Source organism: Paramormyrops kingsleyae, chromosome 18 (assembly GCF_048594095.1).
Source record: "Paramormyrops kingsleyae isolate MSU_618 chromosome 18, PKINGS_0.4, whole genome shotgun sequence".
NCBI classification, from domain to species: domain Eukaryota; kingdom Metazoa; phylum Chordata; class Actinopteri; order Osteoglossiformes; family Mormyridae; genus Paramormyrops; species Paramormyrops kingsleyae.
In genome coordinates this window covers 12757826-12778333 of record NC_132814.1, presented here as the reverse complement: position 1 = coordinate 12778333, position 20508 = coordinate 12757826, and the positions used below count along the sequence as shown (strand labels likewise).

General features: G+C 46.9%; 1 protein-coding gene across 11 annotated transcripts in view; it reads right to left on the bottom strand.

The window, feature by feature from the left end:
- The window catches only part of fryb (furry homolog b (Drosophila)), a 71603-nt gene that overhangs the window by 3626 nt on the left and 47469 nt on the right, over positions 1 to 20508 (bottom strand). For 4 of the 11 annotated variants that reach the window (XM_072702171.1, XM_072702164.1, XM_072702167.1 and 1 more), the window contains exons 29-58: positions 19913 to 20067; positions 19375 to 19474; positions 18460 to 18631; positions 18064 to 18317; positions 17444 to 17590; positions 17001 to 17169; positions 16467 to 16557; positions 16027 to 16109; positions 15539 to 15689; positions 15333 to 15436; positions 14284 to 14469; positions 13722 to 13929; positions 13130 to 13251; positions 12815 to 13002; positions 12641 to 12735; positions 11550 to 12181; positions 11055 to 11152; positions 10808 to 10978; positions 10545 to 10685; positions 9741 to 9920; positions 8808 to 8972; positions 8459 to 8533; positions 8132 to 8329; positions 5447 to 5641; positions 5112 to 5255; positions 4438 to 4592; positions 3858 to 4062; positions 2942 to 3091; positions 2763 to 2861; positions 1258 to 1341 (exon numbers count right to left, since the gene is read on the bottom strand). In XM_072702171.1, coding sequence (XP_072558272.1) covers positions 1258 to 1341; positions 2763 to 2861; positions 2942 to 3091; positions 3858 to 4062; positions 4438 to 4592; positions 5112 to 5255; positions 5447 to 5641; positions 8132 to 8329; positions 8459 to 8533; positions 8808 to 8972; positions 9741 to 9920; positions 10545 to 10685; positions 10808 to 10978; positions 11055 to 11152; positions 11550 to 12181; positions 12641 to 12735; positions 12815 to 13002; positions 13130 to 13251; positions 13722 to 13929; positions 14284 to 14469; positions 15333 to 15436; positions 15539 to 15689; positions 16027 to 16109; positions 16467 to 16557; positions 17001 to 17169; positions 17444 to 17590; positions 18064 to 18317; positions 18460 to 18631; positions 19375 to 19474; positions 19913 to 20067 — 4917 coding nt within the window. Of the gene's footprint in view, positions 1 to 1257; positions 1342 to 2762; positions 2862 to 2941; positions 3092 to 3857; positions 4063 to 4437; positions 4593 to 5111; positions 5256 to 5446; positions 5642 to 5674; positions 7337 to 8131; positions 8330 to 8458; positions 8534 to 8807; positions 8973 to 9740; positions 9921 to 10544; positions 10686 to 10807; positions 10979 to 11054; positions 11153 to 11549; positions 12182 to 12640; positions 12736 to 12814; positions 13003 to 13129; positions 13252 to 13721; positions 13930 to 14283; positions 14470 to 15332; positions 15437 to 15538; positions 15690 to 16026; positions 16110 to 16466; positions 16558 to 17000; positions 17170 to 17443; positions 17591 to 18063; positions 18318 to 18459; positions 18632 to 19374; positions 19475 to 19912; positions 20068 to 20508 lie in introns of those variants that run through there. The other 7 variants (XM_072702165.1, XM_072702168.1, XM_072702173.1 and 4 more) reach the window with 5 other exon arrangements.

Sequence of the window (20508 nt, the reverse complement as noted above, 5' to 3'; positions counted from 1 at the left end):
GTAAGAGAGGTAGGAAGAGAACAGAGAGTCAGTGAAAGGCATGCGCCGCTCAGAGGTCCCTTTCAGAAAAGTACAGTTCCAGCTGTGGCAGTAAATAAAAAAAGAATGGCATAGTTTTACACAGACATGCGAGGGGGGAAAATAAGACATGGCCGCCTGTGAGCGATTGGACGGACTGGGAGGAAAAGGGCGGGCTCTGTTCATGCAAACCTTGCCCCCTCTGCAAGCAAATTAGGAAAGCAGTCAGTGCTCTTCCTGCTTAAAGACACTGCTGGGAAACTCGCCTTCTCATTGGGTAAGCCTCTTCACCCACAGAGGTCTGAAGCCATAGAACTCAGAACTCTGTAATTTGAAGAATTTTAATCAAATAGCTGAAAATGAAAGTTGGAAAACGCTTGAGCTCCAAATCTGTTTTTTTCCTAGCCTGAGATTAGGGGAAGAAATAGAAAACATCATAAGTGGATCCAATAATTTACTGGTCTCTTTAGTGATGTTGTAAAATTTAAATATAAAACCTAAAACATAAATAAAAAAAACTAAGCATAGCTATCTGTCAACTTTTGTGTTACTTGAGACTCCAATTAGTAGAAATCTTCAGGTTTGTAATCAGAAGATTTCACACAAAACACACTATGAAGTCTGATTCCTCCCCTAATCTTTTTATTTTCAGGAAGGTGGTGTGGCTTGTTCCCATCAGAGTTCAAAGGTCACATTAAGTGACAGCTCAGACAGCCACATTGCCCCTGCGGTGCTGTGACAGCATCGCAGCAATGCTCTGACAATGTTACAGTGATGTCAAGTCAATATGTTATGAGATGCCAAAATTCAGAGGCATGGGAAGGGAAAATATAAAAAAAATTCACTCACAGAGCTACCAAAGAGTGACTGACTGGGAGGGATGTAAAAGATTAATCGAAATGGAATCTGAATCAAATGACGTAATTTTACAACACAAGCACTGTCAAAATATACCTTCCACACACCCTGAAAGGCCATAAAGATCTGCTCATTTTTTGGTGTCTGTGAAACAGCTTTGTTTTTGGACAGACAGAAAAAGCTTCAGTGAGTCCACAGTTTATCCATGCAGAACTGAACTGCTGTTAGTTGCCATTCAACTAATTATCCCAGGTTAGAATCTGTGTCTGCATTTCTCTAGCATTCGGATCCCACACCATTTCTCCCCCAGCCCACCAGGGGGTGCTGCAAGCAAAGATGCACATATGAAAGAGCAGGCCCAAACTCTGGGGGCTGCCCTACCTTCTCCATGGAGTCCCCTGGCTGGGAAGTGATCACACCGTCACCGGGACCTTGAGGAAAACTGGCCTTGCAGTTTTGCAGCCACTAATGTAGAACACAAAGAACAAATTCTTTGTAAGTCCTTTTACTTAAGTTCCTTTAGTACAGTGTTTCTGAAACTGGTCATGGATTATCAAGGGTTCGTTGGAGTTTTACATGCACAAAAATGTTCTGAGGGCAGAACAAAAAATGGAACTAGCAAGTAGAAGAGGTGGACCAAGACATCTGATTGGTTGGTCCCTCCTCCTCTAGTTGCTTGGATCCACCCTCTCTACAATCTGATTGGTTATCTCTCTGAACCATTTTTGTGCAAGTAAAACTCCCATGAGCTCATCCGTGGGTCCCCAAGGACCAGGTCGAGAGACACTGCTTTAGTTGACAATTAATTCAAATAATGAAAAACAGCCTAAAATCTCACACTTCATCCACTTTTACCAGCTATATAAACTACATACAGTGGAGTTTTCATTCAGCTTAAACTTGCAATATCTTGGGTCCTCCATAAGCAGGCTGGCCATCATATCACGAAAAATGAGAAATAATGCACTGAACACCTGCTGTAGGGGTCTGGAGCTAAAAATATCGCTTGTAATGTGGAGGAATAAATTGCAGGGATGTAGGAAAGTGATATAACTTAGTTATTCATTAATAAACTAGCAAAACAGTTAAAAAAACACATATCAGAAGGCTGATTGATTTACTAACATTGGGAGATATTAACTGGTGAAGGTGTATATGGGTGGTTATGGAAGTATACTGGAAATTGCCGATACTGTTGGAGTGGGTGTATAGTCTGCCCAGTTTGCTAAATGTAGTGTGGAAAGGAGAAGAAAAGGGGTCCAACCGAAGAGGAAGATTAACCTAAAGAGAAGGTGCTGGATGTGAGACAAGATGTGATGCAAAACATCCGGTTATTAGAAGAACTGGGAAGCAGTGCAAAATACTGTAACTGGCGGAGTAAAGAGTCAAGAAGTGATCTGAAGCGACGCGTGGACATGACTGAAATAGCTTCAGCGCCGTTTGCATATGAACTTTAGTTGCCAAAAGGAAAAAAAAAAGCTATTGAATGTGGATGAGATCATTGTTGACCAATCAAAGTAAAATATATGGATGTGTCATGTGTCACTACAATCATATTGAACCTGTACCACTTGGAATGGATGTGAGCCACTCTGAGAAATGGTAGGTATGACTCCCTTCGCATGCAAAGCGAATAAAACCAAGCTAGTGTTTAAAGAAACTATCATCTTGCCTGCTGTTTAATGTTGGTTTATTTGTAACCGCATTAAGCAGGGCATGCTTTTTGCTTTAGTTCAACATATTTCAGGTCTGTTTAGGTGGTTCAGGTAAGTGAGCACAATGAAACAGAAAACAGTACTTCTGCGTAATGCTTCACCGTCTGACGTGGCAATGGGAAGGATGGTGAGGCCGTTTCTGTGGGATACCAATGATGACTCAGCACTTACTGAGATGGCTGCCTCCTCCCTGTTGTTGTAGGTGTCTAGATACTCCTGCAGCTCCAGCACGCTGAACTTCATCTTCTCCAGCAATCCATAAGAGATTATCTACACGAAGGGGACACTTGGTGGATCAGGGGGTCCCCGAAGCATCACACACACACAATGATACTTTAAGGGTCACTCACAGTGTCGGCGTCGACGAACAGGGCGGGGCACTCGGAGCATGAGGTTAACATGTGGGAGGAGCTCATGAACTTGGACCCGATGCCCCGAAGACTGTCTCCAAGGTAACCAGCAGCATCGCGGGTCAAAGAGCAGAATTTGTTCTGGATGTTCTGCATGAGGACATGTCTCCATTGTGATAACATACTTAGGGGGTACCAATGGGGTCGGTCATTAGTGATGACCTTGCTTTAAGAAATGACAGGATCATCTACAGGAAGCCTTCATTAGAATGTACTCCCCAAAAGCGGGGCACATTGCTGAAGTTGTACAGTACAGTTTTTTTCTGGGGTTTCGTACCCATTAATTGAGTATAACAGAAGGATTTCTAATCACACCCCCTGTGCAAAATAACTGCCACCGTAAACTAAATACATCAAAAACATGAATGCACGCATGTGGACACAAGTATTATCATATTGCACAAGAGTTGCCTGCTAGTTCTACTGGCTCTGCTGGTCGGGGAGGAGAGGCGTGGCACTGATTCTTGTAAGACAAGTCATTTTAAGGGGAACCCCCACATGCATACTCAGAGGTAGAATACACCAGTTAAATTATACATGTGATAAAATACGTTCTTATATGCTGAAAATTATACATGCTGGAAAAATGTGTGTCTAGTATATGTGAATTTGTAAATGACCCAGAATGACATAGGAGTCCTAGACCAGTGTTTCTGAAACTGGTCCTTCTGGGAGCTGGGAGTTATCAAAAATGTGGACCTTCTGGGGGTTACTCAGGACTCTGGACTGGGTCGAGAAACACTGTTCTAGATACATCAGGTTGCATCACATAACTCTGTCTCAATCAGAGCCTGAAAAAAAAACACTGAGAACACATCACCTGAGCTTCAGAGGGGAGACGCCACGGCGACGTTACCTGGAAAAGCGAGGAGAACACATGGAAGGTGTAGACGGCGCAGGAGCCGTCCGAGTCAGACACCAGCCGGCTGATGTGGCAGCGCCAGGCTTCCTCGACGTCGTCACAGGCTGCTGGCTGGAAGGCGGCCAGGATGGCGGAGAAGAACGGCGAGGGCGGCGGTGAAGGCCGCGGGAACTCGTCACCAGCTTGCGCCAGGCTGCAGCTTCAGGAAAGATGGATAGATCGTGGGACCGCTCGATGCCACAAGAACGCCACTGCTACGCCATACTGCTACACTTCATCCTCACACTCAAATGCGGTGAAATAACCAGGGACGTGAGAACCAGGGGGACGTGGGGGGGGGGGGACGAGTACCCCTCAATATTAAACCCTCTCCCACACCACTGAAAACAACGGCGAAGTCCCTGTTGCTTTAAGCAGCTCAAAGAACATGTGTGGAGTGACAGTGATTCAATCCAGCTATAGTGCCACCATGTGGCTGTTTAATCACCCATTTACATTGATTTATGGGCACTTGCCACATCATTGTCGGTCAATAAATTAACAGTCAGTCAGGGGCTTGGCTCTGGGCTTGCACCTGGCATCCAGTTCCAGCTCTCCGTGGTTGCGGCCCTGCTCCACGTCCAAGGCAAAGCTGTCGCTGCCATCGAAGCCCGGCGGCGGCTCGCTGACGGACAGCGACAGGTCGTCGTCGTGGGCATTGCTGTCCTCGTCATCCGCCGACACCTCGGCCTGTGGGGAGCAGAAGCAGACAGCTTTACGTCGTTCAATCCCTCAAGTCCTAACTGATGGCACTTTCTCATTGGGACTTAAAAATCTATGATTGCTGCATTGCCAAATTCATACACTGGGGGCTAAGGAACTTGCTCAAAGACTTAATGGTAAAATCCTTTTGTCAGCCCTGGGATTCAAACTGATATCCTTTCGATCACGAGCTCAGCCTCCTAACCCACTGAGCCACATCCTACCTTTTCCATTTTCCTTTTATTTTTCCTTTTTCAACATTCCAGAGAATGGGAATGCCGGCAGTCCAAAGCATCTGCTCAAACCCACGTCACACATTCAGCTCCCCCGCGCATTGCCGGAAACATTAAACTCTGGAATCTGAATGCATTTTTAAAGCAGTTGATAAAACTCCATCTTGACACATCATTGATCCAGCTCCCATTAACTGTCATCATTCCCACCCACAGGTTTTAGCAAGTCTTCCTTTATCCATATGCCCCCCTCCTACACCGGCCCAGTACTAACCTGTGGCCCAGAGTCCTCCACCAGGGACACCTCGATGCTTGGGGTCCCGGTGTTGAGAGACAGCGGTTCGGCTGAGGTGGTGTCCAGAGACGGGGAGAGGGAGTCTGTGTTGGTGGTCTCCTCAGAGGGAGAAAGGTTCATCTCCTGCAAAAGACATGGGTCACCCTTACTGGAAAATGACTCCCACCTTCTGCAGGTTGTCTTACCCAAACAGAGGAGCACTCTTAGCAACAGACTGAGACAGTTGCACTGTCTATCTGCTGTCTTTTCACCCAGACAGACACTGACATATATGAAACAGACACACTTACAGACACATAGACAAATGAACTTACGAGCTGAGATCGTGACAAGATTTGGCTGGTAGAGAGCGACTCTTCTTCCGAGGACTCATCTGAGTCCTCACGTGTGGTCTCCCCCAGCCCAGGGGGCCCCCCCTCTGTCTGGCCCTCCTCCAGCAGGTCCTGCAGGTCCCCACCATCCAGCGAGCGCCTCCGCACACCCCAGTTGAAGTTGTCCATGCTTTCGCCCTGTCAAAGACACTTGGCATCAACACCCAACCCTGTGTACAGGGGAGACAAATCTGGATCAAATGAAACAATTTCATTGGAGATATAGCAAGGATGGAATGGAGGTGCATCTGCCTCCACTAACCAGAGTAATGCACTGGGGAGGTGGTAGGAGAGGTGCTGGTGAAAGAAACTAGCTTTCACATATAGACTCAGCAACAAGGAATGGGTCTCTAATGTAACTGGGCATGTCCTCGGATGGGTGGAACTAGAGATTACTAAATTAAAATGATAAAATGATGCTTCCTGAACCATTTGCTGTATTTTCTGAGCCCACTAGATGGCGCTCTCTGTTTTAAAAAAAAAAGGCTTTAAATCATGCCCAGAAGCAGGAGTGTCATGTACTGATGGTCAAAATTGTGCTTCCTGAACCATTTGCTCTATTTTCTTAGCCTTCTAGATGGTGCTAGTCGGGTCAAAAAATACAGCAAATGGTTCATGAAGCATCATTTTGACCATCACTAGGTGGAGCTAAGGGATGGGGGTAGGGAGGTGTGGGAGGCTCAGCATGCAGCAGAAACACCAGGATAAACCATCTCTCATGCTGTCATGCAAGAACAGATAGGTGTGTAATGGATACAGAAGAATCACAAACAGGCAAAATGCACATGAATTATACAAGAAATAAATCCAGAATCCATCCGCTGGTAGCCCTTAGACTGAGTATCTGGCCCAGAAACGTTCATGGGAGTTTTATTAACACAAAAATGAAATCTTCTGAGGGCAAAATGATTGGTTCAAAGAGACTGTAGAGAAACTGGGTCCAAGCAACTAGAGGGACCAGCCAATCAGATGTCTTGGTTCCTCTTCCTCTAGTTGCTTAGACCCACCTGCTGTACAATCTGATTGCCTATCTCTCTGAATCTGTCATTTTTCCTTCTGCCCTCAGAACATTTTTGTGTAAGTAAAACTCCCATGAGCCCCAGAAACCCACAGGACACAAAGACACATCACACATCCTGAATAAACAAAAGGCAAGTTGGGAAGGTCACAGAAACGTTTCACATTGGGCATTCTGGGCATGCTTTAGATGACCCACTTGATTGGTTGTCGGTATATAGCTGCCTGTATGTGGTTGCCTTTGTGTGGCTGTCCATATTTGGCTGCCTATGTGTGGTTGTCGGTATATAGCCGCCTGTATGTGGTCACCTATGTATGGCTGTCCATATTTGGCTGCCTACATGTGGTTGCCCTGGTACAAACCCCCAGCTTTTGGTTAAAAGGTGCTTATCTGTTTGGAGAGCCCTACATCATCAGTGAAATTTCTGCAGTCGTGCTAAATTCTGCTGACACACTCTAAGGTAAGACCACTCAGCCCATTTCTGCCTACTCTGCTGACTTGTAATAGAACTGAGCTCTGTCCAGAGTCCACTCAGCTGGCCTTTTTACCCTAATATGCCTTCTGAGAGCTCAGGAAGCAGGGACCTAATGATTCGCCTACACAAATTCTCAGCAATTGTTTACTGTGATCGCAAGTAATCAATGTTCCAACCGGCTGACTGGACACTCAATCCTTATTAGGCCAAAAAGAAAAAAAACACAAATGCACTGTCATGCACAGGAAGGCCGCGCGTATGAGCTTGTGCCACTAGATGTCACTGTTGTTCAATTTTGCACTTAACATTGCTCCTACAGCAGAAAACTCACCTGGAGCTCCTATGTTGGCACAAAACAGAAACAGAGAAAGAAGCTGCGTTAAACAGTGTCACTGAGGGCCAACTAGGTATATATTGCTGTTATTACTATCTATACAAAGAAATACTGTACACACACATGCACGGTTTAGGGAAAGTTACCTTATCCAGAAGAGACAAGTGGAATGAACAAGTAACTACAGAACACTCCTCTAATCCGCAAGGATAGCTTCTGTCTATCTAGCCTTACTTTTCTTCTGTGGTGACATTTGCTCTGCAGCAGTAATAAGCCCCCAACAACACTAAAAAGCCGCCAGTACAGCTAGCTCGCGCTCCACTAACATAAATGGGTCAAAATGACCATCAAAGCTTAAATCCTTTCTATATATAGTCACTGACCCGGGGATTTAAAGAACAAATTTCAGCTTATATTTAGAAAGGGGACTCAGAAAGCTGTTTGTAAGGCAGTCCTAATTAACATGCTAACGCTGCTCTCCATAGCAGTCACTGGTTTCATCACAATGCCCACTGCCTTGCTGACACGCTACGTTCATGGAACACCTTGATGCTTGTTTTTGGTCTGTCTTGCGCAGTGTTTCCACCTCTTGTTCTCTGAAGTACAATTGCTACCTTTTTTTTTATCTGACATTAAACTATCAAATCCAAGACGGTCTCCTTCATCTACTTATCATTGTTTCCATATAAAGCATGACCTTCTGACATGCTACAATGGCAGGGATCCTCAAGGGTTCCTTATTGGCTTTCAATCAACGGAGGCGGCCAATCAGGCTTTGCATTACTCTCCCTGGCAGCCCACCTCTCCGTCCTCCAGTTCCACGTCCAAGAAGTCGAAGTCCCGGAAGACGCGGAACTGCTGCTCGGAGGTGGTGTCATCCATGTTGTCCTGGTCCCGCCCCCCTTCCTCTGAGGACACCTGGCTGGGCTGGTGCTCCATCATATCCAGGTCCCCACAGGACGAGAAGATCACCTGTGCAGTGACAGCGGCAGTGGGGCGCTGTCGTCAATACAGCCATAATGAAAACATTTTACATTGTTTGTGCAGATGCTTTTTGATTTGCCCTCAACATCACATTATATTAAGATCAGTTTTATCAGGCAGAAGAAAAGCAAGGTATTCCCCTACCGATGGATTTTTGCTGAGTCCCACTTCCTGTCCGCACAGAGAGAGAACGTTCACCAGCTTCTCCCGGGTCCTCTTCTGAGCAGAGAAAAAGAGAACACAGCAGTTAGATACTCCTCTGAGTGCTTTACTGTGTCTGAGTCATTTGCAGTGCAGGCATCAGAAGAACCTCACTCGCTTCAGCAGACAGCATGAAAGGAGACTGACCAAAGGTGACTGACTTAACTGGTCTTCCTGTGTACAACTTGAATTAGTCAATGTCACTGAGAAAATAGAGTAACACTGTATTTTTCTTATAATGGAATAAAAGTCTGAGATTCTCTGCCATCACCACACTGGACATGTATGTCACCTGCGACGACTGTGGCCGCTTCCAGCTGACCGGCACCAGCACGCTGTTGGAGTTGGATCCCGAGGACGTGGATGAGGTGCTTCGGGTCACTGCAATGGCCCGGGCCTTTCCATCCCGCCCTGCTGAGCCTTGCAGCTCATCGAACCTCCTGCCAATCACTGGCGTCTGCAAGGGGGGGGGGGGGGGGGGGGGTTATTAGGGTTCATCAAGAAACACAAACATGAAACAGGCATGTTAATTTAAAAGTAAAAAAGAATTTTGTCTTGAGAAACAAGCCAATTGCTCAATTCCCTTCTGGATCTGCTCAGAACCTAATAATAGATCTCTGCCTTCCATAACTGGATCCACCTGCAGTCCATTAACAGAAAGCCCGCTCTGTTTTGCTGGAAAACCGCATGACATTTAGTTCCTTCCAAAAATACGGGATTCGGTCAATACAGCAGGAGGTCTGCTGAAGTCTCGAGAGACGGCCTCTCCAGGCTCAAATTAAAGGGGCACGGCTCACGTCATTCCCTGGAGCCAACGCAGTACCTGTTAATTAGCTTTCTCAGTCCTCCACTGAATGCTGGGACATTTTCCAGGACCCTTTAACTTCTACTAACACAGAGTGTCCATTCAGTATGATTCTTTTTTACGTCACGGAGGGCTCATTTTCCACTGGAAGTCTACTGAACACGGAACGTTGGAAGGCACTGCAAGCCCTCAGGAAAAGGGCAGCAACCAAGCAGAAATTGTGGACTCTGTCGCCTTGTGTAGCAGATCCTGTTTTGGTTTCTTGAAACACCTGAAATTTGTGGATCTGCGGGTTTTTGTTCGTCACGGCTGTGGGCGAGCGATAAGCACCTTGGTTCCAAAGAATCGCTTTGTTATTAGACTGACCGAGCGACGACGACGAATGACACCTTCCGCCCCGAGTGCTCTTCTGAGTCCTACCTCAGAGATGTCGAAATGGAAGTCCAGCGTCTTCCCTGGTAGGCCTTTGGGGGAACCGTTCCACATCCTCCCGACGTCCAGGCGTGCCGAATCACCATGGGGATAGGACGGCAGGGCCAGGCTAGCAGACCGAGACACCACCAGCTTCAAGATATTGAGGGCCTCCTTCCAGTGCACAGTCTAGGGCACAGGCATACACACAGAACACGCACAGACACACACCACTGGTTAATATTCTGTATTAACAAAGTAACCCAGGCTATCAAGTAAGAAACCACTGTCACTTTGTATACACTTTATATACTTTATATACAACCACACACATAAGTTTTGTTTTTATTCAGGTGCTGTTTGCAGATTAATGAAGCAAGAATATAAGTGTTGAAAACCAAGAATGTCTGTAACTCAAATGTCAAATGATTCCGTATATTGCGTAATGCTGACACATTGCGAGCAAAGTTATTTGGGTGAATTCCCTTGTCAACCGCTACTTCAGGGGATTTTCACAGGAAATTATCAGTCTTTGCTAAGGACTGTCTTCCTGATTCCTTTTGTGGTTTTAAGACCTAAATCACAGAGATATTTTAGGTAATCCCACATTTTTACAAAAGGGCTCACTGATAATCGCATGCAGTGTTTGAGATACTGCTTTAAAACCACATTTATCTGAAACACATAATTAACTTCAGAGACAAAAAATGTTTGGTAAACAATGTTACGTAAAGGGTGTTGTCACCTGAGAAGATCTGAGAGAATTTTAAAGGGAATCACACACAGAAACTGGCTGAAGCACAAGTGACTCACCTGCACAAACTTCTCAATGGTTTTCAGCACCTCGACGTTAAACAGCTTGAATTGAATTCCAGTGAGGTCCATGTGACTCAGCAGGCTGTATATGATCTGCAGTAGCGGCTGTTGCATGCTGGGAAGTCCTTTCTCCAACAGCTGCCAAAATATCAGCTCTCAGTAGAGGGATTTTTCACAGTAGGGTTTGTGGGCTGTATGTGGCCAAACAAGTTGATGACTTTTTCAATGGACAGATGAGGATGAAGGTGACCACGCCTCACCTCTGCCATGTAGGTGACCATGTTGAGAGTAATGTCCGGAAAGGCTTCGTGCAGGTATCGGCACACCACGCTGACCCAGGAGAAGGGGTCTCGAGTGTATGAGTGCTTCTTATACAGCGTCATCACATGTGCCAGGTGTGACAGCTTGGTATTCTTCTCCTCCAGACACACCTGAGGAGCATTTGACACGACGTAAGTGTACCTCAACATGACGGCTGTCAGTAAGGTTCGAAACTGTCTGACTGACCTGAGCGATCCTCTCTGCACTCTCCCTGCAGAACTGGGTGGGGCTATCAAAGTGTTGGATCAGGTGCGGAAGCAGGCACAGGATGTTAAGTGGGAAACCTGCCACAAGGGGGTGCAGACGAGCTCGTCACAACATTTTAATTCCTTATTTCCTTTATGCGATTAAAGAAATAGCGATTGCCTGACCCCATAGTTATAAATTCCTTAGCAAATCACGTTGCAATAATCAGTAGATTATTCTCATACATAGATGTTAACATAAAAAAGTTCTTCTACTCTAATATCAAGCCAACAACAATTTTTTTAAGATGGGGGGGGCGTAGTCAATATAGAGTGGCCAACCTTATAATTAGCCAATAATATGGCTTGAATATCCTTTGACAGGGGAGGGGACACTCTGGGAGCCAATCAGCTTTCACTGCCTCTGTGGCTCCGCCCCCAAATTAAGCACATTTATTATGGGAAATAGCACCGTGAGGCAGTGTGGAGGACCTACCAATGGCTTGGGAGGTGTCCACCACTGGGACACGGGACACGGGCGTGAGCTGGCAGAAGAGCTGCAGTGTGACATCGGCCGTGGCGGACGAGGTGAAGCCCTTGACCAGAAGCTGTTGGAGGCCGGGGAATCCGCTCCAACGCAGTTGAGCTTGCAGCTTCTCCAACCGGTCCCGGTTCTCAGGACGGTCCAGGGGCACACGAGCCAGAAGTTTGTGCACCAGCCGCAGGGCCATCTGGTACTCGAACTCAAAGTCGGACTCCATCAGCGACACCGCCACCCAGAAGGCGGTGGCCAGCAGGTTGCCGGGGTGACTGGCGTGGCTGGGGTCCCTGCTGAGAGCGGACGCCTCGTCCCTGGAGGAGGAGCAGGACGAGCTGCGGGGAGACCCCCCCGGCACGCCGCCCACGCCGAGCTGGGTGCAGGCCTGAATGCGGTCCAGAGTGGCACTGCGGGGCGGATCCGAGCCAGACTGCTCCCCGCTCTCCCCGAACTTCTTGGGCACTGAGTAGCTGCGTTGGTGGCGACTGCGCTCTGCCGTACTCCCCCCACCCTGCAGCAAATTCAGCTGGCCTGTGCTCTTTCGGTTGGAGTTCAGCTTCCCACACGCCTGGAACTCAGGAGAGGATGACCTGCACACACACACACACACACACACCACTCAGTGGCAAGTCTTATTCTGTCTCCCCTTACCCTACTCAGCGCAAGCTCTGGGTACAAAACTAATAAAGAAACTTGGATGAGTCTGGAGGGTCAAAGCAGGAAAACAACCTTGAAGTATCTGTCAGGTTACAGGGTCACGAGGGTTTGGAGCCTATCCCAGAAGCTGCAGGCACAAGACAGGACATAACCCAGGACCAAAAAGAAACCCCACAACAACATGGGGGGAACATGCAAACTCATGCAGCCATGGCGGAGACTCAAACCCTGGTCCCAGAGGTGTGAGGCAACAGTGCTAATTGTTGTGCTGGCCCATAGCAAAATATCTAAACTTTTCATTCTTAATTTGGTACTTTGGTCCAGAAAATAGCACGTTACTTGAAGAGACACCAGCTGCAGTGACACAGACACAAAGAGAAGGGGCGCCGCACCTGGTCAAAATCATCAACAGCTCATTGTTCTTGAGACACTCCGCCAAGTTGTCTACCACAGCCTCCAGAGTGAGGAGGATCTCCATCACGTAGCCCTGGAGCACACAGACGTACAGAATAGTGAGGCACATGTCTGACTGGCACCCACACCGAAGCTGATCTGGGAGGTCTTACCTGCACCTCGTCCCCATGTTCCCCGACCACCTCCACCAGGCGGGACAGCAGGTCCGACATGCCGCGGGCCGAAAGCGGCTGCCGCAGCGCCCGGAACATCTGGAAGGAGCGGCCGGCGTAGTGGCGCGAGGAGCTGCACAGGGCCGTCTGCAGGGTCACGTCGCTCAGCTGCTGCTCCAGGTGGAAGTCTGGGTAGGGAGGGGCGAGGAGGGCAGCTTCAGGACAGGACACTGGGAGACGGGGCCTCCAGGGGCCCCGAACGCGAAACCACAAACGGCAGGACGCGCCCGTCAGAAGGAGGGCTGGCAGGGTCACCTGACTTGGACTCCTTGAAGACTGAAACCAAATGACGCAGGAAGTTGGACAGCTGCTCTGCACTCTTGGAGTTGGGGTTGCGGGGCGAGATGTCCTCGTGGCACCAAAGTGGCCCAAACGTCCTACAGGAGAGAGGACGATGATGGAGACAGTCCCCAGAAGAACTACTTTGGGTCATGCCAAATGCATGGTGGTAGGACAGTGTGGTCCCTGAGGACACTTTCTCAGACTTTTTATTTTTATATCATTATTGGTTTTTTGTTGCCTAGCCGACACTTGTTAAGCAATATTCATTTTTTCTCTCCTCGTTTGTAGAACTGCATATTAAATATGGGATACCCCCCACCCCTGGCCATCGATTTGCCAAGTGGGAGGCAAAATATGACACAGCATTTTATTTTGCAATACAGGACAATCCTGTGATATATGGAATGGGTGGCAAATCCCCACATTCAATTTTACATAGTTCAAGGGCCCTTGTAAAATGTTGCCCCCCCCGAACCTGCCAGGGCATCCATGCCCCTAATGCACCCCTGGATGCAACAAGATGTGTACTAGGATGGACCGTCGTATGCCTCTGAAGACCTGCTACCTTGTGGTGAGGAACTCTATAAGTTTGTTGGTCTTCTCGATTGACTCGGTGGAGGACTCCTCCAGCTCCTCCAGGTCTGGGGAGATCTGAGGCAGCCCCCCCCCACTGCTACTGCCTCCCAGACTGAGGCTTGACGAGGTGGAGGATGAGCTCAAGCCTGAGTCTACGGCCGGCGATGCCTGGCACTCCCGCAGGAAGTCAAAGCCACCTGGACAGGAAATTGATGACAGAGAAAGAAGGACAATAAAATAGTGTCTTTTTTTGGGACACGATGTATTTTCTGTGCATGCTAAGGCTTGTAGGCTGTCACCCATATACAAGTGTATAAGTATTTCAGTTCTTGTGTCTATCTATCTATCTATCTATCTATCTATCTATCTATCTATCTATCTATCTAATCTTCATCTGTTGTCCCTGATCTTAAAAAAGCAACCTAAAATCAGAATAAAATAGCTTATCATAAATGACACATAGTAATAATACACAGTACATACATAATAAATACCCACACCAAATCAATTTAGGTTGCTATTTTCTTTGGTTAGACCATGAGGGCTGCTACCTGTGTAGAGGTACTCAGGCTGGTAGCTAGATCTGACAGTCAGTGTCCTGCTGCCTCCCATATCTCGGGAGAGCAGGAGCACCGAGGCGATGACCTGGAAGCTGTTGTTGCAGGAGAGCGTGATGAGGAGGTGCAGAAGGAGGCGCTTGCTGTGCTCGAACACCTCTGGCCGGTAGTGGTCCAGGCCTGTTCGGGTAAGAAGCAATGTCACATGGCTGATCACATGATAACAGATTGCTGTTTGATTGCAGAGACCGTCAATGCAATGACGGCTACGTAAAGTACTAAGGTCCTCATTATTAATACAGTATTTACAGATTTGCATGTACTCGGTTTACTATTTCTCAGAGCAAAGTGGGAAAACTGGAAACATATGTACAAATCAATAGCAAATGCAAACAGCAAATGCTTCACATGCTCCAGGTGAGAGATAAGGCTCCCAGATCTTCGTCTGCGCTATGAACAGCATGCTGAGGAGATAAGCTCAGGGCAGATGATGGTTTTCCCTTTCAGCTGGAGGTGGATAGTTTAGGTCAAAAAAGTAAAAATCCAGACCAAGATTTTGTTTCAACCAGCCAATTGGTTATAAAGAGTCACAGTCACAGAGTACTCAACAGGTTGGTTGAAATAAAATCTTGGCCTGGATTTTTACTTTCTGGACTTGAACTATTCACCTCTGCTTTCTGTCTATTCTTTATCTTACCTACAAGTACATTTTTAGCATTTCTGCAAGGCATCACACAGCCAAGAAAGTGCCTGATCTATAGCATGTAATATCCAGGGGGCGGAGATGTTCCAAGTCCAAGCAAAGCACTAATCTCCAGCATCTCGCAGGGTTTGTGTTTCTACTGGCGAGCTCCTACACGGTTGGCACCTCAGCACAAAAGCGTTTCGCCTCTTTTAACTTAAAAGAGGTGAGACAGAGATGATGGTTGTTATGGAGGGGAGATAAAAATATTGCTTTACTCAACAGGCCAACCATTCAAGCCAGTGACTTTTTAGCACATTCTCTGTTTGCTTGTATTGTGTGGAAGAAGACGGAGACGTACCCAAAAAGAGAGCATGTAAGAGCAGTGGCAAGTGCAAAGCCCAGTCCTCCCTTACACTGTGGTCGACCACCATCTCTGTCATAAAGATGACTGCAATGTTGCACCTGCAGCAAAAGGGGGCGCCCTTTAACACAGGAGTTCAAAAATAACAGCTCTCTACGTGTTGTACTAAAAGGGCTTAGTATTACACGTGTGCAGGCATTTACCTGTGTAGAGGTGATCGTGAAGAGATGGTCTCAGGCAGGTAATCCACCAACGGTGCCCAGCACCCCCCATTTGTTGGCATGGGTAACGGTTGTGGCAGATTGCTCTCCAGCACACTCAGCAGCCACCCGGCATACGGCGGCAGCGGGTCACCTGATGAAAGGGGGGCGGGGCCAGGAGAGAAGACCGGGTTTGCACAACGGAAAATCTCTCCTTCCAGCCCTTAACTTTAAAAGCCTGGACACACCCTCCTGGGCTCTGCAGAAAGCAGCTGTCACATTCCTACCCCTAGTTCAGGGAAAATCTTTCAACAGATGCAAGAGAAAGAATTTGTTGCCATGACGCTGACTTCTGACAAACATATCTGGAATATTTGCAAGACTTAAAAAAAAAAAAAACTATTATATGACACATCACTTGCACACAAGAAACTGTAAAACATGTTGGCTGCTCAGCGTGTTCTTGTGGGCAGAAATGAGGCGACACTCACTTTTCTCATCATCATAGGACCCCCCAGAACTGTTGCTGTTGCGAGATTCCAGTCTGTTGTGGGCCTTCACCACACTAGAAAGCCTGAAAGCACATGCAAAATAAATAACAACTAAACTTCTGCCTCATTTAAATAATATGCAGTCATTTTATATTTATATTTTATATTTAATATATTAAATCTTTTTTTTATATTAATTTTTTTATATTAATTGTATTATAATTATCGTTTATTTGAATCTGTGTCTTAATGTTTCTTGTTTACTTATTTTTTATTAAATTAAATTACATTTTATTTTGTGATTATTCTGTGAAAAAAGATTTATAAATAAACCTTACTTGCTTACGTAGCCCTTTGAGTAAAAGCAGGGCTTTAGATTATCAATCAGGCCACTAATTAATTACAGAAGCTCCACTCATCAATAGGACTGCGGGCCACACCTCTCCTCCGTCTCCCGGGCCACTTTGGTCTCGTCTGTGTCCGGTAAGCTCTCCTGTCCGGCCAGAACCGTGTTGCTGCTGGACGTCGTGCCTGGAAACGCCAACAAACACGGTTCTCACACTCTAAGCAGACAGTCTCATCATTACCTTTCATGTGGATTGTCCTAGAACATCTGGCTTTAAAATCCCAGCTTGCTGCATTTTTTTTTAAACTTATTTTTTCCATTTGCATAATACTGGATGCTTCATGTAAAACAGCCATATAATGACATATACAGTACTGACCATTATAATAAATTATGAAGATATTTATAGTGCATTACAGATGAGAGCTTCATGCAGCATTCATAATACATAGTAAATATGTGTATATGTTATGCCTTTTTAAAATTGTTATAGCTGCGTTTATAATACTTTATGAATGCATTATAATGCATTATGAAGGTACCTATAATGCATTATGATAACTGCTTTAAGTGTTACCAATTGTTTCTTGGCAATTTGATTGACAAGGCATCTGCCAATGAAGCTCACCAGAGGCTGCTGCCGAGGCTTTGTTACTGGCCGCAAAGCGGTAGAAGGGCGGGTTGTCACAGTGCAGCACCACTGGGTTCACAGGGTCCGTCTGCTGCAGTTCAAACAGCAGCTCCTCCATGGTCTGGATGGTGTTGTTCCTGCACAGGTAGATCACCACCTTCTTGATCTGTGATGAGAAGGATTCCATTTTATTCTGGTGCATAACAACAAGGCAACATCTTTAGTAACTTTAACCATGGTAACGAGTGGATACTTTCCATATCTGCAACAAGGGCATGATCTTATTCAACACCATAGCAACGAGAACAAAACTGCACCACGGTAACAAGAGCTACATCCTAGTTACCTTTAACGAGATGAACGGCATCTTATTGCACAGCAGTTAGGCAGATGTCATTAGACTGCCTTTTTCCAGAGGGCAACATGTTCTTCAGACTTACGTGGGGCAGCAGGGTGGTGTCGCTGCTGACGCCGCACAGACTGGTGAGGAACTGCAGGGTGGTGCGCAGGTTGCTGTTCCACGTGTCGTTGCTGACCAAGGCGTTCCAGGCATTTTCCATCTCCGGGCCCGGAGCCTCATCGCCGTACTGCGGGGAGACGTGGAGATCAGCCTGCCATATTACTATTAAACTCATCTTGTTTGATGCTATTTGAGTTGCCAGGAATTGTAGAGAAACTGCTGTGGGGGGGAAAGACTCATGAACTCTCTCTGCCAAGCCATTAACCCCCCCAGCAGTGCGATTCCTGGCCAGACACCAGCAAAGGCCCAAATATAGCTCCTCTCCTATGATTAGAAGGTTGTAGGCTCAAATCCCTGGTTTGGCAGAGGGCTCTTACAGCTGGGGGCTGTCTAACTCTGCCTTCTCAAAATTCTCTTGGTAATTTCTTTGGATTAAAGCATCTGTCAAATAACTAAAAATATTGTGGTATTTTAAATGAAATTACCAAGCATAAATAGACAAAATATAGGCAATTTACTGCCCCCAAGTATCAGGGTTGAGAATCCTTGTACCTCAGGTCGAGTCAGTGACTGTCACACACACATGCTCTGCAGCCATACCTTGGCGGTCATAAACATAAGGTTGTTGAGGACCAGCGAGGTGGCCTGCAGTGAGCCCCAGCCGCTGCCCTTGAGCCAGTGTGTGAGGCCCAGGCTTCCGGCCTGGATGTGGGTCTCGTCCTCGGGGGTACAGGGGCTGGAGGCCGGCAGCAGACCGCTGTCCACCAGTTCGATGTTGTGAAGCCATGGCAGAAGATAAGTGAGCATGATCTGGCGACCATTGGGGTGGGTGGTGGGGAACCGCTGGCTCACCTCTATGAGCGTGGGGGGGGGAGGGTGAAAATAGGTGACAAAGTCATAAAACCCAATAGAATGCATGACAAGTATGACAGAACCTGCACCTTCTGGATGGGCCGGAATTCTATGTAGCTACCAAAGACAGACGAATATGGGTACCTGAGAAGAGCGGTAGTGTGAGCTGAGGATACATCCTAGCCAACTGGCTGGAGAGTTGGGCCAGGGAGACACTGTACAGCGGGGGTAGGGGACCGTGGGTGCCGTACAGCACGCTGTTAGACCTCTGTTCCATGATCTTCTTGGAGTACACAGAGAGCTTCGTCTCCAGGATCTGAGGTGAGCCGAACGGTGGGGGGGGGGGAGGTTCTCTTTTAATTTTCACATAACAGATGCCGCTTAAGACCATTTTAGACCAGTGTTTCCCAACCCAGTCGTTGGGGGCCACCAGACAGCCCATATTTTTGCTCCCTCCCTGAACACACCTGTCTCAGGTATTTGATGTTCTTCATTGTTTGGTTCAGGTGAGCTGAGAGCTGGGAGGGAGCAAAAATGTGGGCTGTCTGGGGGTCCCTGAAGACCGGGTTGAGGAACATGCTTTACACATTAATCACCATGAACAATGAAGCACCTGCATCTTTGTGGAGTGACTTGCATGTGAATTGCTAACTGTCATATGACATTAATTTTGTAATGAATTATTGCTACACTGGAGAACATAGCTTTTAGCCTGTATAAATGCATTGGTTATTCCTGCTGATAGATACACAGACACCAATATATGGCCTAAAACCAAACAAGAGAGCTATTTAACATCTATGGCAGGGCTCTTCAAATCTGGACCTCGATTCCAAATCCGGGCCTTGTTTTCAGTTCTCCCAGGTAGTTAGTTTAATGATTACTGACTCTAATTGGCCACAGAGGCTTCACACCTGGCTCACAGGTAAAGGAAGGCTGGGAAATCAGCGGGGCTCGGCCGCAGAGGACCATAGAGGGCCGTAGAGGACCGTGAGGTGCATAGCTCTGATCTATGATAATTCCGTGTATGAGACAGTCATCCGAGCCAGTTTGACACACCTGCATCAGCTGCATTGAAATCTCATAGATATCCCTGTTGGTGTCTGAGGACTTAAAAAGCACCAAGTTGAGAAGCGTAACTATGTCACACGGATAGTTTCTGTAAGAGTAAAAAAAGGGGGGTTAGAGATGAGCAGATACCATAACGTCCACCAACATCAGTTTGTTTTTTGTTCCTTTTAAAATGTTGTACTAGTATCCATAACATTCAAATGTTCATTTTTGCCCACATTATCAGCATCTGGTGTTTGCCTATATTACTTTGGCTATTTGTAGGTTCGAAGAACAGTCAACTGAGAGTACAGTATATTGGTGGTGATTCTATAGTTGTTTAAGGTGGGGGGGAAGCTTATAATTAGCCAATAATATGTTTGAAATTGGTGAGTGACAGGGGAGAGGGCACTCCAGGGACCAATCAGCTTTCAGCTTGAGCCTGTACCCCAATGGTCCCACCCCTGTATATGCTCCTGAGCGAAACGTGTTCATGAGCATACTCTTCCCCTTATGTGCTGGGGAGCCAGAGAAGGCAGAACCGTACCTGCTTCCACAGACCGTAGCAATGGCCTTGAAGCAGCCTGAGGCAAGCTGGTAGGAGCCTGTGAAGCAGCGATCTACTGCCCAGTTAAAGAGGTTAACTTGGTCTGGGTTGAGCTCCAGGAGTAAGACCACCACCTCACAGCCAAGTCGGTGAACCTATGTCACAGGTGGAGAGAAAGTGAATAACTCAGAAAGTATCTCGAAGCTTTTATTGAGAGTCTGAGTAAGTGACACTGGACTATACGGTGGGGTAGGGTGACCAGACAATCCATGTCAGGGAGGACACTTTGAGCTACTTTGGGTTTTACAAACTACTTTCTAATTGAAAGGCTCCTGTGCTCGGCTAAATAGTTTAGCTCTTCTTGTGCTTTGACTGGTTTGTTTCCTTGACTGAAAGACTCATCCAGCTGTTTCACATTAGCATTAGTGACACATGCACATACATTATAGGACTGACCAATCAGCACACAGCAAGAGCTGAGTGCTCAAGTGAAATCCAGGTCCGTTTAATTGAAATGGTAATTTACAATTCCTGTCCTAGCTCAGAGTGTCCTCCCTGACATGGATTATCTGGTCACCCTACGGTGGGGTCTTTAC